This window comes from Amblyraja radiata, chromosome 22, assembly GCF_010909765.2.
Source record: "Amblyraja radiata isolate CabotCenter1 chromosome 22, sAmbRad1.1.pri, whole genome shotgun sequence".
Classification (NCBI taxonomy): domain Eukaryota; kingdom Metazoa; phylum Chordata; class Chondrichthyes; order Rajiformes; family Rajidae; genus Amblyraja; species Amblyraja radiata.
In genome coordinates, this window is record NC_045977.1 from 16,542,218 (window position 1) to 16,563,139 (window position 20,922).

A 20,922-nucleotide genomic window follows, 5' to 3' on the forward strand; every position below is an offset into this window, starting at 1 on the left:
ACTTGTTTCAGGCATGCAGTTGTGCTTTTTGTTTTATTCTAATTACATTTTTGGGGTAATTAAAATAAACAAGTACTAACTCGCCTTCCATCCGATTTAGCAAATACAACTGATTTACCAGGCATAAAAAAAAACCCGTTTCATTGGTACATCTAGTTATGATTCCAAAAATATACTTGATAAGAGAATTACATTTTTTAATGTTTCTTTTTAAATAACTCCTCTTCTTTTAAGGTTGTGAAGGCATTTGTCATTTTAGCTCCAACTTTCACCTCACAAGATCCTGATAAGTTAATTGAAGAACTACAAGAACATGTTAAGAACATCACAGCACCATATAAGTACCCAAGGAAGGTTGGTATTCTGTCTTTAATGACTCAAGCTTAGCGATAGCAGTCCAAATTATGGCTATTATTCTTATGCTAGTCATTTAGACACCATAATGAATGATCACATTATTGTGGTATTGTGCACTGTTCCTGGAGTTTTGGATGCAACCATTTTCACGTTAAAATGCTTAAATTACGCATGGAATCTACCTCTTGAATCCATCCCCAACAAAAATGCCTGGAGTTCTCTTGGGACATTTCATTTAAACTCTACTTCTATAGATATATGGAGTGAGAATGCATGCATAATACATTAATAATTGTGGAAGTGAATGGAGAAAATTTATTAGTTTGCTTTCTTTAAAACATTACATTTTCAGAATAACCTTAAATGTGTCAGAAGTTCACTTCACTTTGTTTAAAAAGTACGTGTAGTTCTGCTATAGGTGTGTTCTTACGAAATAGTACATGATTGAGAGAAAAACATTGTAAAATACATTTTGTCAATGGAAAAAAGGGCTAGAGAGTGACTCACAACAACTTTTTTTCCCCCCATAAAAGGTCTTTTTACTAACCAAAAGCTTTACTTTTGTTACTGCTAGCGAAAAATACAAAAGACTATGTTACATTGTTTAACAGAGTATCATTAAACATGGGTCAATAGCAGCAATTACTTATCAATTTCATTGGCTACCTGCGGTGAGACTGGATTCTGGAGAAAATGGTGCCTGATTACTGTGGGGAGGTTACATGGAAACAGTTTTTTCCCCCACTAGATTATTTGTTCCAAGACAGGTTTGTGGTTCTCTGGTACCCGACCAAAATCTCATTGTAATAAATTTGGCCCACATAAAACAAAGTTCCCTGATTCAGCATTCACATTATTTCCATTTTGCATAACGGAAATGTGCCATGTAGCAGAAATACATCATTGCCCACTTATTTTTCTTCTTCATAGATTGAATTTGTGAAGGAACTACCCAAGACTGTTAGTGGGAAAATCAGAAGAATTGAGTTACGAAGGAAAGAATGGGAAAAAGCATTAAAATTGAAATAATTGATGTGCAGCATCCTTGAATGGAATCAACTTTACCTTTTATATTAAACTTGATTTCGACACAATTATAAATTGCATGTTTCCTTTTTTTCCTTTGTACAATTACAAGGTGCAACAGGTTTTGTTCAAAAGGGAGGCATTATAAAGTTTTTGATGTCCTTTTACCTGCTGTCGACATTAAGATGAAGAACAAAGCAATATTTACTTATCATCGTGCAAAAGAGCCATTATATACCTATTACAATGTTAGAGATTACACATTTAAGTGAACTGCTTGAGTACCTAAAGTTTAAAATAATAAACTCATGTTGTACTCAGTACAACATTGGCTTTATTCAATTCATTTCAAAGATAGAATCTTTTTATAAATTTAAAGTAAAATTGCAGTCCAGCTTTGATGAATTATGCAAAATGCTGCAAATTATTATAGTTCAGGAGTGAGTAAAGTAGAACTCCAGTCATATTAGTCTGTACATTATTAATTGACCACATGATCTACTAGGATAGCAGAGATCAGATATGATGTAAAGTGCCAACGCAATCACGATTTCCAAGTATTTTAATCTCAAAATAAATGTACATAACATACTCAAAAATAAATGGTATGTAATGCTTAATAGTACCTTACTAGATACCCATACAGTTTATAATCTAAGCTCCACACCCCCCAGCAAATTGTGACATTCATATTTATATCGTAATTTGTGAGCCAGTATTGGGATTGTGGATAACTTACTGTTCGGGATTTGTGGGTTCTGTAGTGGCTATTGTGGTCATACTGGCAACTGCAGATTCTTGCAAGGTAGCTGACACCTGATCCTTCCATAAGTTTTGTGTGGGCACTGATGCATAGCAATGATGTTCCCAATTGCCATAAATATAGGTAATTCATCAATGTCCAGCAAGGCAGCAAACCTACCTTCTGTAACCAATCGAACCAACATTCCAGTTCCATAATGTGGTTGAATCTCATTGCCTTGTAAATGACAATTGCTGCCATGTCTTTAATAAGCAGCACCAAACCAAACATTGTGCAAGAGCCAATTGCACATTATACTTATGGATGGAAGTACCCAGCCAATTTATATAATTCTACATGGAGGTAATCCATGGACAAAGCAAAAAGCTATAGACACTGGCAAACAGTTGAAGCACTGAAGACTAGCAAGCTGTTCTGGTGTAGCTGAGAAACAGAAGAGAAATTATACAAGTATGTGTGCTTGAGAAAGTACCAGGTATCAAAAGTGTTCCTTTTCTCAGTCCTGTTTCACCACCACCAGACAACACAATTGGGAGTCTGCTTTGTAACATTGATAAATGTACAACATAAACTGAACAGTTAACTGCAGATAATCTAAATGTATCTATCAGACCTTTCTCCACAGTAGTTTGCTATTACATAATGATTTTGCTTTTCTTTCTTTTTTGTGGTAGTTTTCTTACATATCAATAAAAGCCTCCCTTATTAGTTGGCATGGAAGTAGCACCACGGCTGGTTGAATAAATAATACAAAAGATATAGAAGCATAAATACAGAAAAAGGATAGAAAATTGGCTTTGTAGTGGCCTTGATGAGCTCAGGAAAAGGCCAGACACCAGGCAGGTTCAGAAGTCGATTTAATGAATCATGGCAAACACACAGAACGCCCGCGAGCAGGACCCGGGAAACCCCGTGGACAGACAATCGTCCCTGTCCCTCAAGAGCCGAGGGGGATGACCCAAGGAGTGGCCTAACCCCCAAGGACCGCCATAGAATTCTCCCCCCAAGACCCAGAGGCACGAAACGGACAGGAGGGGGCACGCAGCGACCAGCCCGGGTGTGCACCATGCCCGGCAATGGAACTGACAACCAACCAACAGGTGCAGGGAACAGAGTAGCCACTGGAGGAGGTACCCTAGACCGAGGGCGCCCTCGCTTACAGGGCCGTGGTACCAGCACCGGCCAATCAATGTCAATATGCGTCGGCTTCAGCCGTGCAACCAAAACAGTTTCATGCCGACCCCCCATGTCCAGTACGAAAGTGGACGAGCCATGTTCCGGGAACCGGAAGAGACCCTCGTAAGGCCACTGGAGGGGTGTCCGATGAGCATCCCTACGTAGGAAGACGAATTGGCAGTCCTCCAGAGCAGAGGGAACGTGCGGACGGAAGGACCCATGACAACACGTGGGCACCGGCACCAGCTTGCCCACCGTCTGCCGAAGACGTTGCAGAGCATCCGAAGGCTGCTCCACCTGGCCCCGTGCCAGTGGGATGAACTCCTCGGGCCCCGTCAACGGGGACCCATACACCAACCCAACGGAGGAGCGGCTCCAGCGTGACGGAGTGCACCAGGTGATGCTGCTTGACATCCACGAGGCGTGAATGGGCTTGAAGGAAGTCGGCGCCTAGGAGTGGCTGGGAAACGTCGGCGATGACAAACTGCGACGAAAAGCAGCTGTGGCCAAAGTTGAGGGAGATGGTGCGAACTCCATAGGGTGCGAATAGCGCTCCCGTTCGCTGTGGTGAGGGGGCCGCGTTTGCCTGCACGGATGTCAGCGATGGAGGGAGGCCACACACTCACCTCTGCCCCGGTATCCACGAGGAACCAACCCCCAGTGCGGATATCCCAGGCGAAGACGCGATGAATATGGCCGGCCTTCGAAGGAATCACTGACGGCCAGCTCCTGCATTTTCCAGGAACGCACAGGGCAGGCGACATTGCCTGGCTACAGCTCCCCAGCGGCGGTGATAGTAGCCCCCTCTGCTGGCATCGGGTGAAAATTGCAGCAGGATCTTGATCGATTAGGCAGGTGGGTTGAGGAATGTTTGATTGATTTAATACAGAGAAATGTGAGGTGTTCCATTTGAGAAGTCTAATATGGGCAGTACCTACACAGTGAATGGCAGGGCTGTAAAGCAGAGGGATCTGGGAGTGCTGGTACATATTTCTTGAAAGTGGTGTCACAGGTATATAGAGTGGTCACAAAGGTTAGAATATTGATTAGAGACATTGGGAGGTCATGTTGCAGTTATACCAGACATTGGTATGGCCACATTTAGTATTGTGTTCAATTTATGCACTATGTTGTAGGAAAGATGTCAAGCTGGAAAGGGTGCAGACAAATTATGGGGATGTGGCCAGGACTTGAGGACCTGGGCTATAGGGATTTGTTGAGCATGCTAAGACTCTTCATTGGAGTGCAAGAGGATGAGGGGTGATGTTATGGAGTTCTACAAAATCATGAGGAATAGATCGGGTAGATGCACAATATCTTGCTCAGAGTACGGGCAATAGAGATCCACAGGACATAGGCTTAAGGTGAATGGGAGGGCGGGGGGGGAGATTTAATAGGAACCCAAGAGGTAACTTTGTTATACACAAAATATGGTGGGTGTATGGAACGAACTGCCAGAGGTAGTTGAAGCATGTGGTAGTTGCAACATTTAAGAAACATTTAGATAGGTACATAGATGGGATAGGTTAAGAGGGACATGGGCCAAATGCAGGCTGGTGGGATTACTATAGATAGGACAGGTCAGTATGGGCGAGTCAGGCTGAAGGGCCTGTTTACACACTGTATGACTATAATAAGACTGCCGTATGCCTGCCTGCGCTTTAAGAGTCTATACATTAAGCAGCAAGCGGTTCTTGTTAAATTCAACAAAGTCTGTATCCCACATATGGGAAGAGTTCTAAAGCTCTTCATTTGTGCAACAAATTAATTTACAGACTTTCAAAAAAAATGATTGAAGTCTTTTATTATAAAAAACATTTAGCATCTTATGCCCCAGCGTCACAAAGTACTTATTTCTGCAGTGCAGTTACTTCATAAAGAACACAAGTATAAAAATAAAATTTAATATTAAAAACATTTATACGTGGTTCAAATGAGACAATCATGGAACTAGACATGTTCTGTTGAATGATACTTTCCTTCCCTCAAAAAAAGTTAGCATTTAGCTAAACAATAATTAAGGACTTGGTTATCAAACTGGAATTTATAAGCTAGTGTTAAAAACCAAATGAAACCAGCATCAAAAGTCCAAATTTAACCTCCATCATAATTGGATTTCCACATAATTTTTGGTTGGCGAAGTCAATTCCTCATTACACCATCAAACAACAGAAAAACACAAGAGAAGTTAAAAATGTTGACATTGACGTTTCTTTTTGTACTGTTTTGTTTTAAAAAAGCACCAGTGGTTCATCATTACAACTAAACTCACTGATTACCAAGATACTGAAAATTGTTGAAAATGAGATGGTGATGGGAAATAAAAGCAAGTAAAGAGATGCGTACACATAGAAACATGCACACACAGGCTAATAGTAGTACATATTAATCAGGAGAATTTGGGGCTTAATTGCAATTCTCATTCTGACCCACACAAATTAGCACTTCCTCATTTAGACATGTAGATGCATAATTAGTACCATGGAATAAATCTCAGGTCAAAGCTTCAGAAAAGAGGTTTGAAATAAAATGGGTGGAACTCTTTTCCAGGGGCAAATATATGAATGTTTAAACATTATGTACATTTAGTTTAAGTACAGAGGTTATAAAATATCTAATAAAGAAAGTTGAGTACTCTAAAATTATTATGGCACACTACTCTACCTCAACCTTTCTGCAGGCCAGAATAATTTGCTGCTCTATAAACTACATTAAATACAATCAATCCAGACAAAATTACATTGTTAATTTTGGAGGGGAAATTGGAGGTCTAGAGGTTTCCTTTGGTAAGGAGGAAAGTCTCCAGGTGAAGCAATACCAAAATTATTTACAAAGGAGGCGGGAGAACTTTTCTCCTTCTTCAATGCCCACTCCCACTTAAAGTACCCACAACCCTTGCGATTGTCTGCATTTATTTTCCCCTTTGTACAAGAATAGAAGACTTTCCCTTGGTTTGGCCCTGCCTTTGACACAGTTAGCCGCTTGGCTCTACGACCACAACCACACAGCGGAGGGGTAATCTTTTCACCATTAAATTTACACTGTGCTAGATATGAATAGTTTGTGGCAGGAACAGGAATAACTCTTGAATCTGCCTTCTTAATTGAGGGTAGAGGTAACAAGTTTTTGTCAGAATATATAGTGAATGGTTGCTTCTTAGAAATGGGTTGTTTGAAGGGACTTGAAAAAGTTTCTTTTCTTTTAACACCAGCAGATAAAGAGTTATTTGATCTCGAGGACAAAACAGAAGGCAATAAAGACTCGGTGCCTGCATTGAAAAAGCTGGACTGGACTTGTGGAATCTTCACCTTTGGTGCTTTGAAGATAGACTGACCTTTTACTTGTTTCATAACTTCAGCTACATCGTATATTGCTCTTTGTATGTTCCTATGTACCACCTCCTGATGCTTTTTGGCTTCTGTCAATTTGTCATCCTTTTTGTTTAGTGGTAAATCTAGAATTGGATAGTCTTCTGTCGTGCATTCTCCTTCAATCCAACTTGATTCTTCAAAGTTTTTCCCTTGTTCTCCATGGTCTGTTGCAAGATCATTACCTGATAGAGGTAGCACTGCAGAATCTTCCCAATATTCCCAGGGAACCTCGGACTCCGAGCAGCTAACATCCAGATTAGAGGTACTGGTGACCGAGTCAATAGTAGTGGACACAAGCAACTTGTTGTTTACAGTTTCATTGGGTTTACTTTTTTCAACACCCACTACAATTTGACTTTTAATATTGTTGCTCACACCGACTTGAGGTTTCTGTGCTTTACTGTGATTAATGGATGTAGTAAGTCCATTGATTAGAGTCCTGGGGGATATTAAACTCTGATAATGAGTATTTACATCGCTGCCATTTCCACAGTCAATAGTCCCCATGTGTTGCCTACCAGTTTTAGTCAAAGTTGGTAAAATTGTATTATGGTGTTTTACTGTGGCTTTACTTCCACAGTGTGTGTTCATCTGCTTGCTTTCCACTGACTCTGTGTTACGAGAACCAATTTCAGAAAACAACCCAGTTCTACACCCATTGTACGGGTTTTCAGAAGAGGGACTTGCTTTGCCACCGGGAAGAGAGTTTACAGTCGGTAATCTTGCAACCATATTTTTCAAGGGAGCAACCTAAAGAAAAAGCCACAAAAATTGGTATTAACACCGGATCAGACAGATTTCTGAACATGTAACCAATCTCATTTAGATAGATAGATATGCCTTTATTGTCATTCAGACCGAAGTCTGAATGAAATTGCAGCAGTCATACATCTAATACAATAAAAACAACAATAAACACATATTAACATCCACCACAGTGAGTCCACCCAGTATCTTCTCACTGTGATGGAGGCAAAAGTCTTAGGTCTGCAGTCTCTTCCCTCCTCTTCTCCCTCTGCGCTGAGGCGATACCCCCCGGGCGATGTTATAAATCAGTCCCGCGGCTCAAACACCACGGCCCGGGGTGGTCGAAGCTGCCGCCCACCAGTCCTGCAGACGCAGCCGCTGGCCCGTGGCCGAACTCCGGACTCAGGCCACCACCGCCAGAACACCGACCCAGCCACCCTCACGTGAGTATCGTGCCGTCTTCAGCCTCGGGCTGGGCCGCCCCCGACATGGGCGCCGAACCTCCCCCGGGCCGGGCCGCCCCGACATGGGCGCCGTACCTCCCACGGGCTGGGCCGCCCCGACATGGGCGTCGCTTCTCCCCCCGGCCGGGCTGCCCCGACTTGGGCGTCGCTTCTCCCCCCGGCCGGGCTGCCCCGACTTGGGCGTCGCTTCTCCCTCGGGCCGGGCTGCCCCGACATGGGCGCCGAACCTCCCTCGGGCTGCGAGCGCCGCACCTCCCCGAGCTCGGCCGCTCTGACAGGAGCCTCGTTCCACCCTTGGGCTGGCCGCCCTCACGGGAGCGAGCTCAGGGCGAGTCCTGACTGGCTCTGCCTCCGGAGCCTCGAGGTCATCAGCTCCATTAGGCCTCAGCGCAGACGGAGACAGAGAAGGGAAATATGACAAAAAAGTCGCATTCCCCCGCAGGGAGAGACTGCAAACCCCGTTTCAACCCCCCACCCCCCCAAAACACAAACTAAAAACCAAAAACTAGACTAACCAAAACAAAATAAACAACACAAAAAACACAAACAAACGGGACTGCCGGTGAGCCGCTGCAGCCAGGGCCGCGCCGCCACTCCATCTCATTTGACATCTCAGATGTAATCACAAAGGTCTGACAGATGAACTCACCAATGGTCACTCACCCTGTCCAGCGATTTGGTGATTCTCATGGTACAGCCATCACAAATCATCTGCCAGGCAAGATGAGCAGTGTTGCGGGCATCATCCAAGCCTTGGAAAGTCACATTTTCAAAGAATTAAGTGAAGTAAAAAACTCAAAACATAACAAACAAGCACAATGTTCTGTTTACTTCTTGGCATACATTTAAGGAATTCTTGCTTGGTATACAAAAGTTGACTCATTTTATAGCTAATAGTCATCTTTAAGGGAAAAATGCTTTGGCTGCACTCACAGAAATCTACACATCCCATTTTCTTTGTTACAGAATTTCAGGCTATTAACATTTATTGGATGGAATTAAATCTTGCTTGATCAAATAGATTTTACACTTATCGTTACATCTGATTTTCCATATGAAACACTACTGCTAAATGCCAACTGCTGCTATACAATATAGCTGAGTTAAGGATTTAGTTACACAAAACAGGCTGCAGCAGGAGAAGAGATACTTGTCCACTATTGTCTTCTAACTCCACTCCTCCCTCTCTTAGCTCCATCTGCCCCTTATGCCTCACCTCTCCTCAATCCACATCACTGACTGACCCCCTCTCCTTTTAAATGGCCACTTTGCCTCTCCACTCAGTCCTGATGCAGGGCCTCGACCTGAAAACGCTGACAAGTCCTTTCCAACCCCAGCCGCCCTATCCACAGACGTTGCTCAACCTGCAGAGTTCTTCCAGCAGTTTGATTTTGCTGTCGTAGAAGCACAAGTTGCCAGATCGCCATTTAGTGATGAAGTGGATGATACAATTGTTGCAGTGATTATATGTTGGATCAGGATAGTAAGAGAGAGAAAAAAAAGTCCCCCTGGTGTTGTGAACAGAGTAATAGGGCACAAATGTAAAATAAGGTCTGAACTGTTCATGAAGTCAGGATGCTCTTCTTCACAGTAAGTGTACAAAAAAACATTTTTGATTTATTGAGGTTGACAATTAATCAAGCATTTCAAACTTGAAAATGCATTATATTTGTTAGGTAAAATATAAAGGTCTAATATTGCCAAAGTTGATAAATCAATTTAGGATACGTATCAGCCAATGGCAGAACCTACTTCAGGTGCAGAACACAACTGTTACTATGTAAAACACAAAGTGCTGGAGTAACTCTGAGTAAATTCAGAGTATACTCCTGCACAGGCTTCAGTATTCCTAGCAAGATATACAATATGTAATGTACGACACATACCAGAGTGTTCATGACCTGAAAAGACCATGCCCAGATCTTGCAAAGCTCCATTTAAACCCTTTGGCTTTCGGTTATAGAACACCTGCCAGACAAATACAAGTCAATTCAAATCATTCCCCACCAAAAACTCAACAAGCACATTAATTGGAGGTATAGAAAATAAATGCATAACTTATTAAAACACATTATGAATTTTTTTTTAATCCACATTAACGGTAGGGAATATGAATATATTATGCTTCTTTTGACAGAAATTTATTTCTAAGAGGCATCTACCTCGTTATGGGGTTTTTGTGGATCGTAAGTAAAAACGTCTCATATTCCCCTATTCTTTCCTGATCCAACACAGATTAAATGTTTTACATTTTCACACTTCCCATTAAGTTTGATGGAACATCGGCTTGAAACTTCAAAATTGAATCTCTTCTTCCACTGTAATAAGAGCCACCTGTGTTGCGGCAAAGGGCAAAGGAGAAAGGTAGGATGTGTTGATGCTCGAAGCGGAAACCAAGCCAAACCAGCACTAATTAGTCCCACCGAGTCTGTAGCGGCCCTTTTGGCTTTATTTTGTGTGTCATAAATTATGGCATTTGCCTTTAAATTTTGCCAGCCTGTAATTATATGGGTGGGATTATTACGTAGTCGGTGCTGTGTTTGCTGCTGGGTTTCTTGCACGGAAGCTGTTAATTTGTTAGTTTAGTTTTGGAACCAACATGATAGGAAGGAATATCCTTCGACCATGTGGAGCTATGCTAAGACATGAGGAGTTTTCTAACGTTTCTAAGTGACATGCTGAAGTTTGACGAAGATTAAAGTGTACGAGTCAAAGAAGAAGGTTGGATGAATATCTTACTGTTTTTCTTCAACAATAAAAAAAACTATTAATCAAAAGACTGTGTCATGAAAATTTATCTTTCGAGAAGCTTGGAAAGTCTCGTGTAGAGCTCACATGCGTAAAATGACATTCTCCTAACACCATGTTTTCTCCTAAGTGGCTAGAAAGATAACGGAGCGATCTCTTGAACGATATAATAATCTGCCACTATAGAGTCCACGCCGACTAGCGATCATCCCATACACTAGCACTATCCTACACACTAGGGACAATTTACAATTTATTTACCAAAGCCAATTAACTTACAAACCTGTACGCCTTTGGAGTGTGGAAGGAAACCGGAGCACCTGGAAAAAACTCACGATCACAGGGAGAACGCACAAATTCCGTCTAGACAGTACCTGACACTGTATGGCAGCAACTCTACCGCTGCGCCACTGTGCCGCTCTAACTTGCCTTTCGCTGAGTTGCTCTGATATTTTCTGTTTGAAGTTCAGTCTAGTAACGTTCAATGTTTAGTATCCCCACATATTATTCTCCTCATCTCAAGAAGGGTCATCTTGATCAGCATGACTCTTTCAGCTTTCAATTTTGATGAAAAGTTGGAACACCTAAAACGATGAGTAACCATGTTTTCGTAGTTGCTGAAAATGCCGTGTATTTCTAGCATTTTCTATTGGAATTTCCAATGATGTCCAAAACCATTTCCCATCTTAAGGACATACCTTGTAAGTTGCTCGGAGATCAATCCAGCTATTCAACACATTTGGTTTGTGGAGTTGCTTCCTTTTACATTCATATTGCAGGCACACTCCAAGATCCCAATCTAATGAGATCAGAACATGTGATTATCGATACAGTTGCAAGTCTAGTTCACACCATAAATTCTAGTAAGCTATCCCAACAAAATAATTATCTAAATTACACGTTTTATACAGTACGAAACTTGAACACATTCAAAGCATTTTATATGTCTGAAGCTCAGCCTACACACAGTAGTGTTAAAAAAATAGCAGAAAGTGAGGAAATACTCAGCAGGCCAGATAGCATCTGTGGACAGAGAAACAGAGTTAAATGTTTCCGATTAAAAACCCAGTATATGCATTTCCTGTTTTTATTTCAGATTTATTGCATTGCAATATTTAGATGTTTCCATTAATAGAAAGAAGCACATAGTAATTTTTTTAATTTTTTTTTTTTTTTTTTAATAAAGTGTGTTCTTCTTAAACCGGAGCTGAACAATGACATTTAAAACGAGGAAATAAAAAGCAAATTAGCAGTTGCATCACTTCTTTCAGGATCCCAGGGTGTCACAAAGTGCCTTGCGTCAAAATATTTGGTAAAAAAATCTCACAAAAGAGATTGGCGCGAAATTAAAGTACATGGGATATTGCGGAAATATAGTGTCAGGGATTGAGAACTGTTGACAGACAGGAAACGTGAAGTAGGAATAAACAGATCTCTTATCCAGTGGCAGGCAGTAACTGGTGTAATGCTGCAGGGATCAACTATTTAAAGGGATAATTCCTTGTCTCTGAAATGGTGCCATGGAATTATTTATGTCCACCTCAGAACACAAGTAAATCCTCAGATTAATATCATGTTGTAATCTTGGTACCCTCCCACATTGCAGCCCTCCCACTTGTATTACACTGGAATGTCAGCCTGGAATTGTGTTCAAGTCTCTGGATTGGAGCTTAAACCTACAACATTTTACTTGAGGCAAGATCTCTACCAATGAACCTATAGCTAAATGCAAATGACTGAACATAAAGTGTTAATGGGGAAGAAATTGCTTTTTAAAAATGACAATAACCAATCAAAAAAAAACAGAATGGAAATTTACTGAAGAAGATTCAATCAGAAATAATAGTTTAGAAATGGCAGTGGAGCAGCTGCTACCTCAGTGCCTGGGGTTCAATGCAGACCTCGGTTGCTGCCTGTGTGGAGTATGGTAAAACTCTTCTTGTGACAGAGTGGGTTTCCTCCAGATGATCTGATTTCCTCCCACTTGCCAAAGATGTGAGGGTTTGTGGGCAAATTGGTCTGTTCATTTTCCCCTAGTGTGTAGGGAGACAATACAAAAGTTGGATAACATAGAACTAGCGTGAACAGGTAAGATGGAATGGTTGGTGTGGCCTTAGTGTACCGAAGGGCCTGTTTCCATGTTGTGCCTCTAAATAGGGTTGCGATCTGTCCCGTATTAGCCGGGCCATCCCGTTTTTTGGGGCTAAATTGATTTGTCCCATACGGGACCGCCCTTGTCCCATATTTAACTGCTACTACTCGGGTCGAGGAGACTGTCGGGTCAGAGCGCTACGCCACGCCCTGCCTCACCCGTCCCGACTTAGTCCAATCCATGGAGTGCACCAGCAGCGCCTCGCCCGTGGCCCCTTCGGTCGGCATCCCGGCCAGCTGTCTGACCTTCGCTTACTGCCAACACCACCCCTCCTTCTCATCGCTGATCATTAGTTCACAAGTTGGATGGGGTGCCGGACTTTTCCACGTAACGTCGCGCACGCCCGGCGCCTGGGCCAAAACTCCTCAGCTGGCCCGCCAGCTAGGCTTTGTGTGCAGTCCAGCACCCGGGCCAACTCATCTATCACCCAGCCAAGGCAGAGTCGGTCAACGAATTTCCGTTGGGAATTTGGCCCATATTTTGACCTTTTGTCCCTTATTTGGGAGTGAGAAAATTGTCAACCCTACCTCGAAACCAGAAACAAGGAACTGCAGATGCTGGTTTACAAAACCATAACACAAAGTGCTGGAGTAACTCAGCGGGTCAGGCAGTATCTCAGGAGAACATAGATAGATGACGTTTTAAGTCGGGCTGGGTGTAGAGAAAGAAAGCTAGAAGAGAAGAGGGGCAGGACAAAGCCTGGCAGAAAATGATTGTAGGGCAGGAGAGCAGCAGGAATCACAGAAGGGGTGCAGTGTGAGAGGGTGTGATCAAACTCCCATCAGACTAGAAATATTATCTATGTTTCTCTCACCATGGATGCTCCCAGGCCTGTATTGTATCTTCAGTCATTTCCTTTTTGGTCTTTATGATTTAGTAGATTAAAATTCTAGTGTCGGTTTCTGTTGTTCAAATGAGCCACAGGACTTAAATTCACCAACAAAACCAGTGCGTACCTGACCAAGTTACAAAAGCACAGGGTCTTGAGCCAGGATCGCACTGCTGATGTCCCTCCTTCACAAAAACAATCTTCTTCTCCTGCTGCTGTTTTTGAATCCACCGGGAAAATTGTGACAGGCATATTGCAAGTGGGATTCCAGCTTCAACCTGCCACTGAAAATGTTAAAAGGCAGCGGTAAATATGTTGATTCCAAAACTAGGCTGAACTTTGCCCAATTCAACAACTGCTCACTAGAGGGAGATATTTAGTACAGTCTAATCCAAAATGAAAAATGTTAAGAAGACACAAAGCACTGGAAAATCTACTTTTAATACTTTGGTTAGGTCAGGATTAAACACTCTTTGTAATACTCCTGTGTAGTACCTAGAGTCTAATTCTACCTTTGGTTATATTCCTGCCATCCTACTTAATGGGCCAAAGAGCCTCATATCATCTGCATTCTTTGAGTGATTCCTTTGAAGACACTACACAGATTACAACTGTTCCTTACACATCATGAAATGGTGCAACCTCTCAAGCTACCAATTGAACCAGCAAGTCAAAATGTGAGTCACCTGATTGATCAACCGAGCAGGTTTAAAAAGAGTTTCAAATTTCCATAAATTAGAATAATTCTCCTTTCTAATCTCTTGCTGGCCTCGGCTACTGAAGTTCGTCACCTTCACTTAATCAGGCTATATTTTTTAAAACGTACACTTTAAAGTAAACTTTTCTGCATCCACTACACACCACAATACTGTGGACACCAAACCATGGTGTGGTCCGTATAGTTCGATCCTGACTATGGGTGCTATCTGTACAGATTTTGTCCATTCTCACTGTGACCGCATGGGTTTTTTTTCTGGGTTCTACGGTTTCTTCCCACACTCTAAAGCCATACAGGTTACAGGTTAATTGGCTGCAAGTTGTCCATAATGTGCAAGATAGTGCTAGTGTACGGGGTGATCACTGGTCAGTGTGGACTCTGTGGACCTGTTTCCACACTGTATCTCTAAAGTTTAAAAGCAGTGAAATACCTCACAGATAATCAAGTATTTTACAGAATACCTGCGTAATGCCAGTTAGTTCCATGCAGAACTCTGATAGGATTGGTTGTTCTTGAGGCTGAACGTACGTGTGAAATTCAACCTCGATCTCTCCGCTGGAAGTGTTGAGCAACACTGCAGGAAATTCAACTAGATCAGAGAAAAATGAAGCCCACAATCAGAGGAAATTGAAGTAAAGACTTCTCTCCACAATTCAAGATTCAACCAATTCAGATACGACAACTTGCATCAGTATAGAACAGAGGCATTTCAAAACAGCATTATTCGTCAAATTTTAACACTAAGGACAATGGCTAAATACTTAGTCAAAAGGAAATATTAAGAAACAATTCAAAACTATGAGAAAGAGATCAGGGGTTAGAGAGGAACGCCAGAGCACAAGACCTTATCAACTGAAGGTCTGCTCAACAATGATGGAGAGAATAAAATTACCAAGGCTTAGAAGTTATGGAAGTACAAGAGAACAATGAGCTCTCCGTTTACTAAAGTACAAAACTTCCCAAATAGGCTGCACTTCTCTGCTTTGAAAAATGTAATAGTTTATCTGAAAGAATTTAGAAACTGTTCAGGGAATTCTCTTCAATGCACAAAACCCCGCAATGAAATACTAAGTCTCTGAAGTTGATTTATACTCACTTATTTCTGGACGATAATGAGACTTGCCATTTTTCCAACAGGTAGACTCAAAATCAATAATAATTAGGTATGAAAAGTACTGATCTATAAAGCAGAAAGGTATAGAATTCTGGATTAGTCTAGAATATTGCATGGCTGATACAGTTGTTTTGCACGATTTTTTTAGGATCAGTTAGATATCAGTAATATTATCTATAAAATGGAACAGTTTTGATCATTGATAGTTCCTTTAGATATTGGGCTCATGTACTTTCAGTGGCAGAAAAGTGGAAATAATCCAATTCTATTATATTCGGAAGCTAATTGTTGAATGTACTTTCTAATAACTGACATCAGCACAGAAGTCTCTCAGCTGTTTGCAAGGACATATATTCAGAAATCAGAAAAACATGCAAAAGATTGGCTTTTTTTCTCTGAATGATTAATTTGTTTCCATTCATTAATAAAAAAAATGTCATTCTAAAATTGCCACCAAGCTGAGGAAGGGGTGATACAAATTCATGCAGGTGGATATAATATCAACTACCAAGTTTATGCCATTTCTAGGATTAATACACACAGGGACTTTTATTAAAATAATAAAAATCAAGCAGACAACATAATTTTAAATGATTATTAAATAATATGTGCTTGTCCAATCCAGTCTCCCTCCCCCTCATGTAACCTGGTTTCAAGATTATGCTTTATCTGGACACTGTATGATGCCTCAATAGAGCACATATCCCCATACTTACTCGGTTTATGTTTTTTGGTGCCTTCAACAGAAACAGAGGATTGTTTTCTTATTAAGCCAAGTTGCCTTGAAATAAAAATAGAAAAAGTTACTGATACAAAGCAACTTTGTAGGGATAGGGATGTGGGAAAGAGGAAACACCAGATTAGTTGATTAATTTCAACAAATTATTCCAAATACTGTTATAGAATATGCAATCATTGCCAAGCCCGCCCATTTATGAACATTTCTGTAAGAAATACAGGTTAATTTTGACAAACTCAAACTGAACAATCCACATGGATAAAGTAGAGCATCTTGTAAGAACTTTCCACAGGTCCGTGGATTGGTACAGAACTAGTTAAATGCAAACTTGGTCAATCAATCTATACTTGTAAGGACTGTTTCTGAACAAAGAATGTAATCTAGCAAAAACAATTCATTTGAGATGATATTAAGAAATTAGATAGAATCATACAGGATGTAAAAAGGCTCTTTGCCGATCTTGCCCACACCAACCAACATGTCCCATCTACACTTGTCCCACCTGCCTGCATTTGACCCATATCGCTCTAAACCTATCCTACCATGTACCTGACTAAATGTTTGTTTAACGTTGCGATTGTCCCTGCCTCAATTACCTCCTCCGGCAGCTCATTCCATACTGCGCAAAACAATATAGAGTGGTACCAAAACAATAAAGTGCAATACAGAATAACCAATTAAGAAACAGCTAAGAGTACATGGAGGCACCTCCAGGAAGGTAACGTGAAAGAGGTGATTAGTTCAGGAATCTGATTGCAGTGGGGAAGAAACTGTTCCTGTATGGAGACTGGGCGTTCGAGATCCTGTGTCTTCTCCCAGAAGGAAGAGGAACACAAAGGGAATGGCAAGGGTGACAGGCATCCTTGAGGATATTTCCAGCCTTCCTGCTTGAATATATGGTGAAGATAGACTGGATGAAAGGAAGTGTGATGGACTGGGCTGCGTTCACCACTCTCTGCGGGTTTAGATGATCAAGACAAGAGCAGTTTCCACGCCAGACGGAGAATATTTTCTAAAGCACATATGTCAACGATCTACAGAATTCTTGTGGATGTGCCAAATCTTCTCAGACAACTAAGAAATCAATACGCTGAGGTGTTTCGTTGATCACTGTAGTGTGAAGGGATCAATTAGGTTGCTGGTGAAATGGATGTCTAGGGTCCAGAGGCTTTCAACCAAATCTACAGCAGCTCTGTTGCTGAGGGCACAGCCATAAACTACTGGTTCAATCCATCAATGGGATTTGGACAGAACACACGAAGAAAATATTAATTACCTATACATTAATTAGAACTTCTGTATTAATTACCTAGACATTAATTACAGTAACTGTATTAATCACTTACGCATTAGTTACAGCTGGACATTAGTTACAGCTGGGCACAAAATGCTGAAGTAACTCAGGTCAGGCAGCATCTCTGGAGAAAAGGAATAGGTGACGTTTCGGGGCGAGACTCTACTTCAGACTGAGAGACAGGGGCGAAGGAAACGAGAGTGATAAAAAGATGTAGAACAAATGAATGAAAGATATGCAAAAAAGTAACGATGATCAAGGAAACAGTCCATTACTAGCTGTGGGCTAGGTGATGAGTTATACAGGCAATGAAACTCACCAGGACGAGAGTGAAACTAGGACCACGGGGCAGGGACAGAGAGAGAAGAGATGCAAAGGTATGCAGGGGTATGGAAGGGTAAGGCGTGAAAACGACAGATCAAAGCAGACCCTGTTCAGGGAATGAGAATGGATCATTGGCAGAGGGGAAGCTGACAACAAGGCATACAGACAGTAAAATTAATTAGGAGGACAGTGAAACTAGTCAGAGATCTAGAGTGGGGGAGCGACGGAGAGCACGGCAAAGCAAGAGTTACTTGAAGTTAGAGAAATCAATATTGATTCCACTGGGTTGTAAAGCTGCCCAAGCGAAATATGAGGTGCATTAATTGCACCTACACTGCTGTAACTTAAGATCACATAGATCCGGCTGGGTCAGGACAACAAACACCATCCCAATACACCCTAATGATCACTTTTAACCAACTTCAGTTTTTGCTCTGGTCTCAGATGGGTGGTGGTGGGCTTTGAAGCCGCCTGTCATGTGATGACTCCATAGAAACATAGACAATAGATGCAGGAGGCCATTCGGCCCTTCGAGCCAGCACCGCATTGTGATCACGGCTGGTCATCCACAATCAGCTTGCCTTCTCCCCATATCCCTTGATTCCAGGCCTTTCTTTTACTCCGTTACTTATACTAGGTATGTTGCAAAGCCTACCTGAAGCGTCGCTGAAAATCTGTCGCTGCGGGTGTGCGCGATTTTGGCGCCGTTTAGAGGGGGGCGGGTTTAAAACGCCATTTTCTCTAGGCTGTTCAAATCGAAGATGTTCAGCCTAGTTAATTATTAACGAAAAATCGCTGGAAGACCCCGTCGCAAAAGCTATTATTAGTTTTAAAGGCCTCGTATAATAGTTATAGTAGTTTAAAAATCAATCTCTAAACCCACGACCACCGGCAGCTGTCAGGGTCTCATAGAGCAAACAACTGAAGGTATGCTGCTTATTTTTACATTAAAAAGGGCTTCTTAAGATCCCTTTATACAAAGTTTAATATTGCGAGTAGCTCATTTTGGGCCCATTATATCCCGCAGTATTTATCTGGGCATTTGAGGCACAAATCTACCGCAATGTGAACGTTCTAAACCAGCGCGTTCACAGGAACCCACTAGAAAGCTGATTTAAAATGGACTTTAATTTACAGCAATTAAACACTAAATTCCTTCCATTTGGCCTATAAATTAATGTAAATGAGATTTAAAAATCATGTTTTATTGTGAATTATTTATGAATATTATTTGGACACTTAGGCTATTTAAAAATGTTAATCATTTATCAAGAAATGGATAGATGTTTAGATCTAGTAATTGAAGTTTGAAATTAGCTACACTTGGGTAACTAACTAATTATATGCTTTAATTTCAGGTCATCCAAGTAAGATTATTTTATATTTGTTTCAGAATGGTTCAATCTACGATAACTGAAAATTTCATTCAGTTCTCTTAATTTTTAAGAAGGTTATGCGCTTTTGACTGTCCACGATCACAGCTTTTTTGTTATATCCATAGAAAATCAATAGGGAACAAGATGCTCATTTCCCAGTATGAAAATGGCCATAACTTTTTAAATACTTGAGATATGAAAGTGAATTATGTGTCAAATTAAACTTCTTTTTATGCTTTATCTGATGGGATAAATTACACACTTGATTTTTTAAATCTCAAAATTTTGTAACATTGCTAATTATACCACTGCCACTCGGGCGCGAGCGTGTGAGGATGCAACACTTACTTCGCCAGCTGCTTCGTTGACATGGTTCAGTTCATCCACAAGCCGGAGGATGCTGGCGATGGATGTTTGATGCTGGCGATGGATGTTTGATGCTGGCGATGGATGTTTGATGCTGGCGATGGATGTTTGATGCTGGCGATGGATGTTTGATGCTGGCGATGGATGTTTGATGCTGGCGATGGATGTTTGATGCTGGCGATGGATGTTTGATGCTGGCGATGGATGTTTGATGCTGGCGATGGATGTTTGATGCTGGCGATGGATGTTTGATGCTGGCGATGGATGTTTGATGCTGGCGATGGATGTTTGGTGCTTCCTCCCGCCGACACGGCCGCTCCAGCACCGGCTGCCGAGCGAGAACACGGCTCTGGTTTAAAGCTGCCGCCGTTGCTACGACGTCACGTCCGCCTCCTTCGTCTGTGTCGTTGCTTCAAGGGGCGGAGCAGTGACGCACGTGAAGGGGCGGAGTAGTGACGCGACCTCACGGGGTGGGGCTACTTGGTAAATCCAAGGGCGGGGCTGGGACACCATGTCAAGGGACAGGGAAATGACGCAAATGAAGGGGCGGGACCATAACGCACGCACACGAAGGGGCGGGACCATAACGCACGCACACGAAGGGGCGGGGCCATAACGCACGCACACGAAGGGGCGGGACCATAACGCACGCACGCGAAGGGGCGGGGCCATGACACGACCTCAAGGGGCTGGGCCCAGGCGGAAGACCAATCAAAGATCAGAGAGCGGAGATCTTTGAGTCCAACGACGAGTTAGTGACGGGCACCACCACGTTGTCCGGCCCCCACCACGTTGTCCGGCCCCCACCACGTTGTCCGGCCCCCACCACGTTGTCCGGCCCCCACCACGTTGTCCGGCCCCCACCACGTTGTCCGGCCCCCACCACGTTGTCCGGCCCCCACCACGTTGTCCGGCCCCCACCACGTTGTCCGGCCCCCACCACGTTGTCCGGCCCCCACCACGTTGTCCGGGCCCCCACCACGTTGTCCGGGCACCACCACGTTGTCCGGGCACCACCCGTCGGTCGCTGAGGTGAGTGTGTGAGGCCTCCTCAATAATGGAGCTTGGCTTGAGGCAGAAACTTGTTGAAGGTGGAAAGAAACAAATGATTAAGGGAGTGGAGCAGCGGTAGAGTTGCTGCCTTACAGCGTCAGAGACCCGGGTTCAATCCTGACTGCGAGTGCTGTCTCTGTACGGAGTTTGTAACGTTCTCCCCGTGACCGCGTGGGTTTTCTCCGGGTGCTCCGGTTTCCTCCCACACTCCAAAGACGTACAGGTTTAAGACCGAGATGAGAAAAACATTTTTCACACAGAGAGTGGTGAATCTCTGGAACTCTCTGCCACAGAGGGTAGTTGAG

General features: G+C 42.5%; 3 protein-coding genes across 5 annotated transcripts in view; 2 read left to right on the top strand and 1 right to left on the bottom strand.

Annotated features, from left to right (window-relative positions):
• acsm3 (acyl-CoA synthetase medium chain family member 3) overlaps window positions 1-1,453 on the top strand; it is a 30,319-nt gene extending 28,866 nt beyond the window's left edge. Inside the window, exons 12-13 of one of the 2 annotated variants that reach the window (XM_033040478.1) lie at window positions 235-354; window positions 1,288-1,453. In XM_033040478.1, the coding sequence (XP_032896369.1) occupies window positions 235-354; window positions 1,288-1,386 (219 nt within the window). In that variant the 3' untranslated portion in view covers window positions 1,387-1,453. Of the gene's footprint in view, window positions 1-234; window positions 355-1,287 lie in introns of those variants that run through there. The other variant, XM_033040479.1, reaches the window with a different exon arrangement.
• Window positions 1,454-5,109: 3,656 nt separating this feature from the next.
• eri2 (ERI1 exoribonuclease family member 2) lies at window positions 5,110-19,960 on the bottom strand. Of its 2 annotated transcripts, XM_033040480.1 has the most exons (10): window positions 19,851-19,960; window positions 19,547-19,610; window positions 16,182-16,246; window positions 15,448-15,531; window positions 14,813-14,940; window positions 13,761-13,917; window positions 11,351-11,451; window positions 9,791-9,872; window positions 8,568-8,656; window positions 5,110-7,443 (listed from the first exon to the last, which is right to left on the bottom strand). In XM_033040480.1, the coding sequence occupies exons 2-10, from the start codon at window positions 19,567-19,569 to the stop codon at window positions 6,067-6,069; spliced, it is 2,106 nt and encodes a 701-aa protein (XP_032896371.1). In that variant the 5' UTR covers window positions 19,570-19,610; window positions 19,851-19,960; the 3' UTR covers window positions 5,110-6,066. The 2 variants fall into 2 exon arrangements, with proteins under 2 accessions (XP_032896371.1, XP_032896372.1); XM_033040481.1 differs by lacking the exons at window positions 11,351-11,451; window positions 13,761-13,917.
• A 583-nt stretch (window positions 19,961-20,543) lies between these two features.
• The window catches only part of rexo5 (RNA exonuclease 5), a 46,435-nt gene continuing 46,056 nt past the window's right edge, over window positions 20,544-20,922 (top strand). Inside the window, exon 1 of the mRNA XM_033040482.1 lies at window positions 20,544-20,596. The gene's annotated coding sequence lies outside the window, so the exon portion shown is untranslated. The remainder of the gene's footprint in view (window positions 20,597-20,922) is intronic.

What these genes read in the sequence shown, in the direction of transcription:
- eri2 (XM_033040480.1), bottom strand. Translation starts at nt 19,569, where the DNA reads ATGTCAACGAAGCAGCTGGCGAA. An exon ending in TGCTTTTGTAACTTGGTCAG is followed by an intron (nt 11,452 to 13,760) that starts GTACGCACTGGT and finishes TGATCTCATTAG; the next exon opens with ATTGGGATCTTGGAGTGTGC. An exon ending in ATCTCCGAGCAACTTACAAG is followed by an intron (nt 9,873 to 11,350) that starts GTATGTCCTTAA and finishes TTTGTCTGGCAG; the next exon opens with GTGTTCTATAACCGAAAGCC.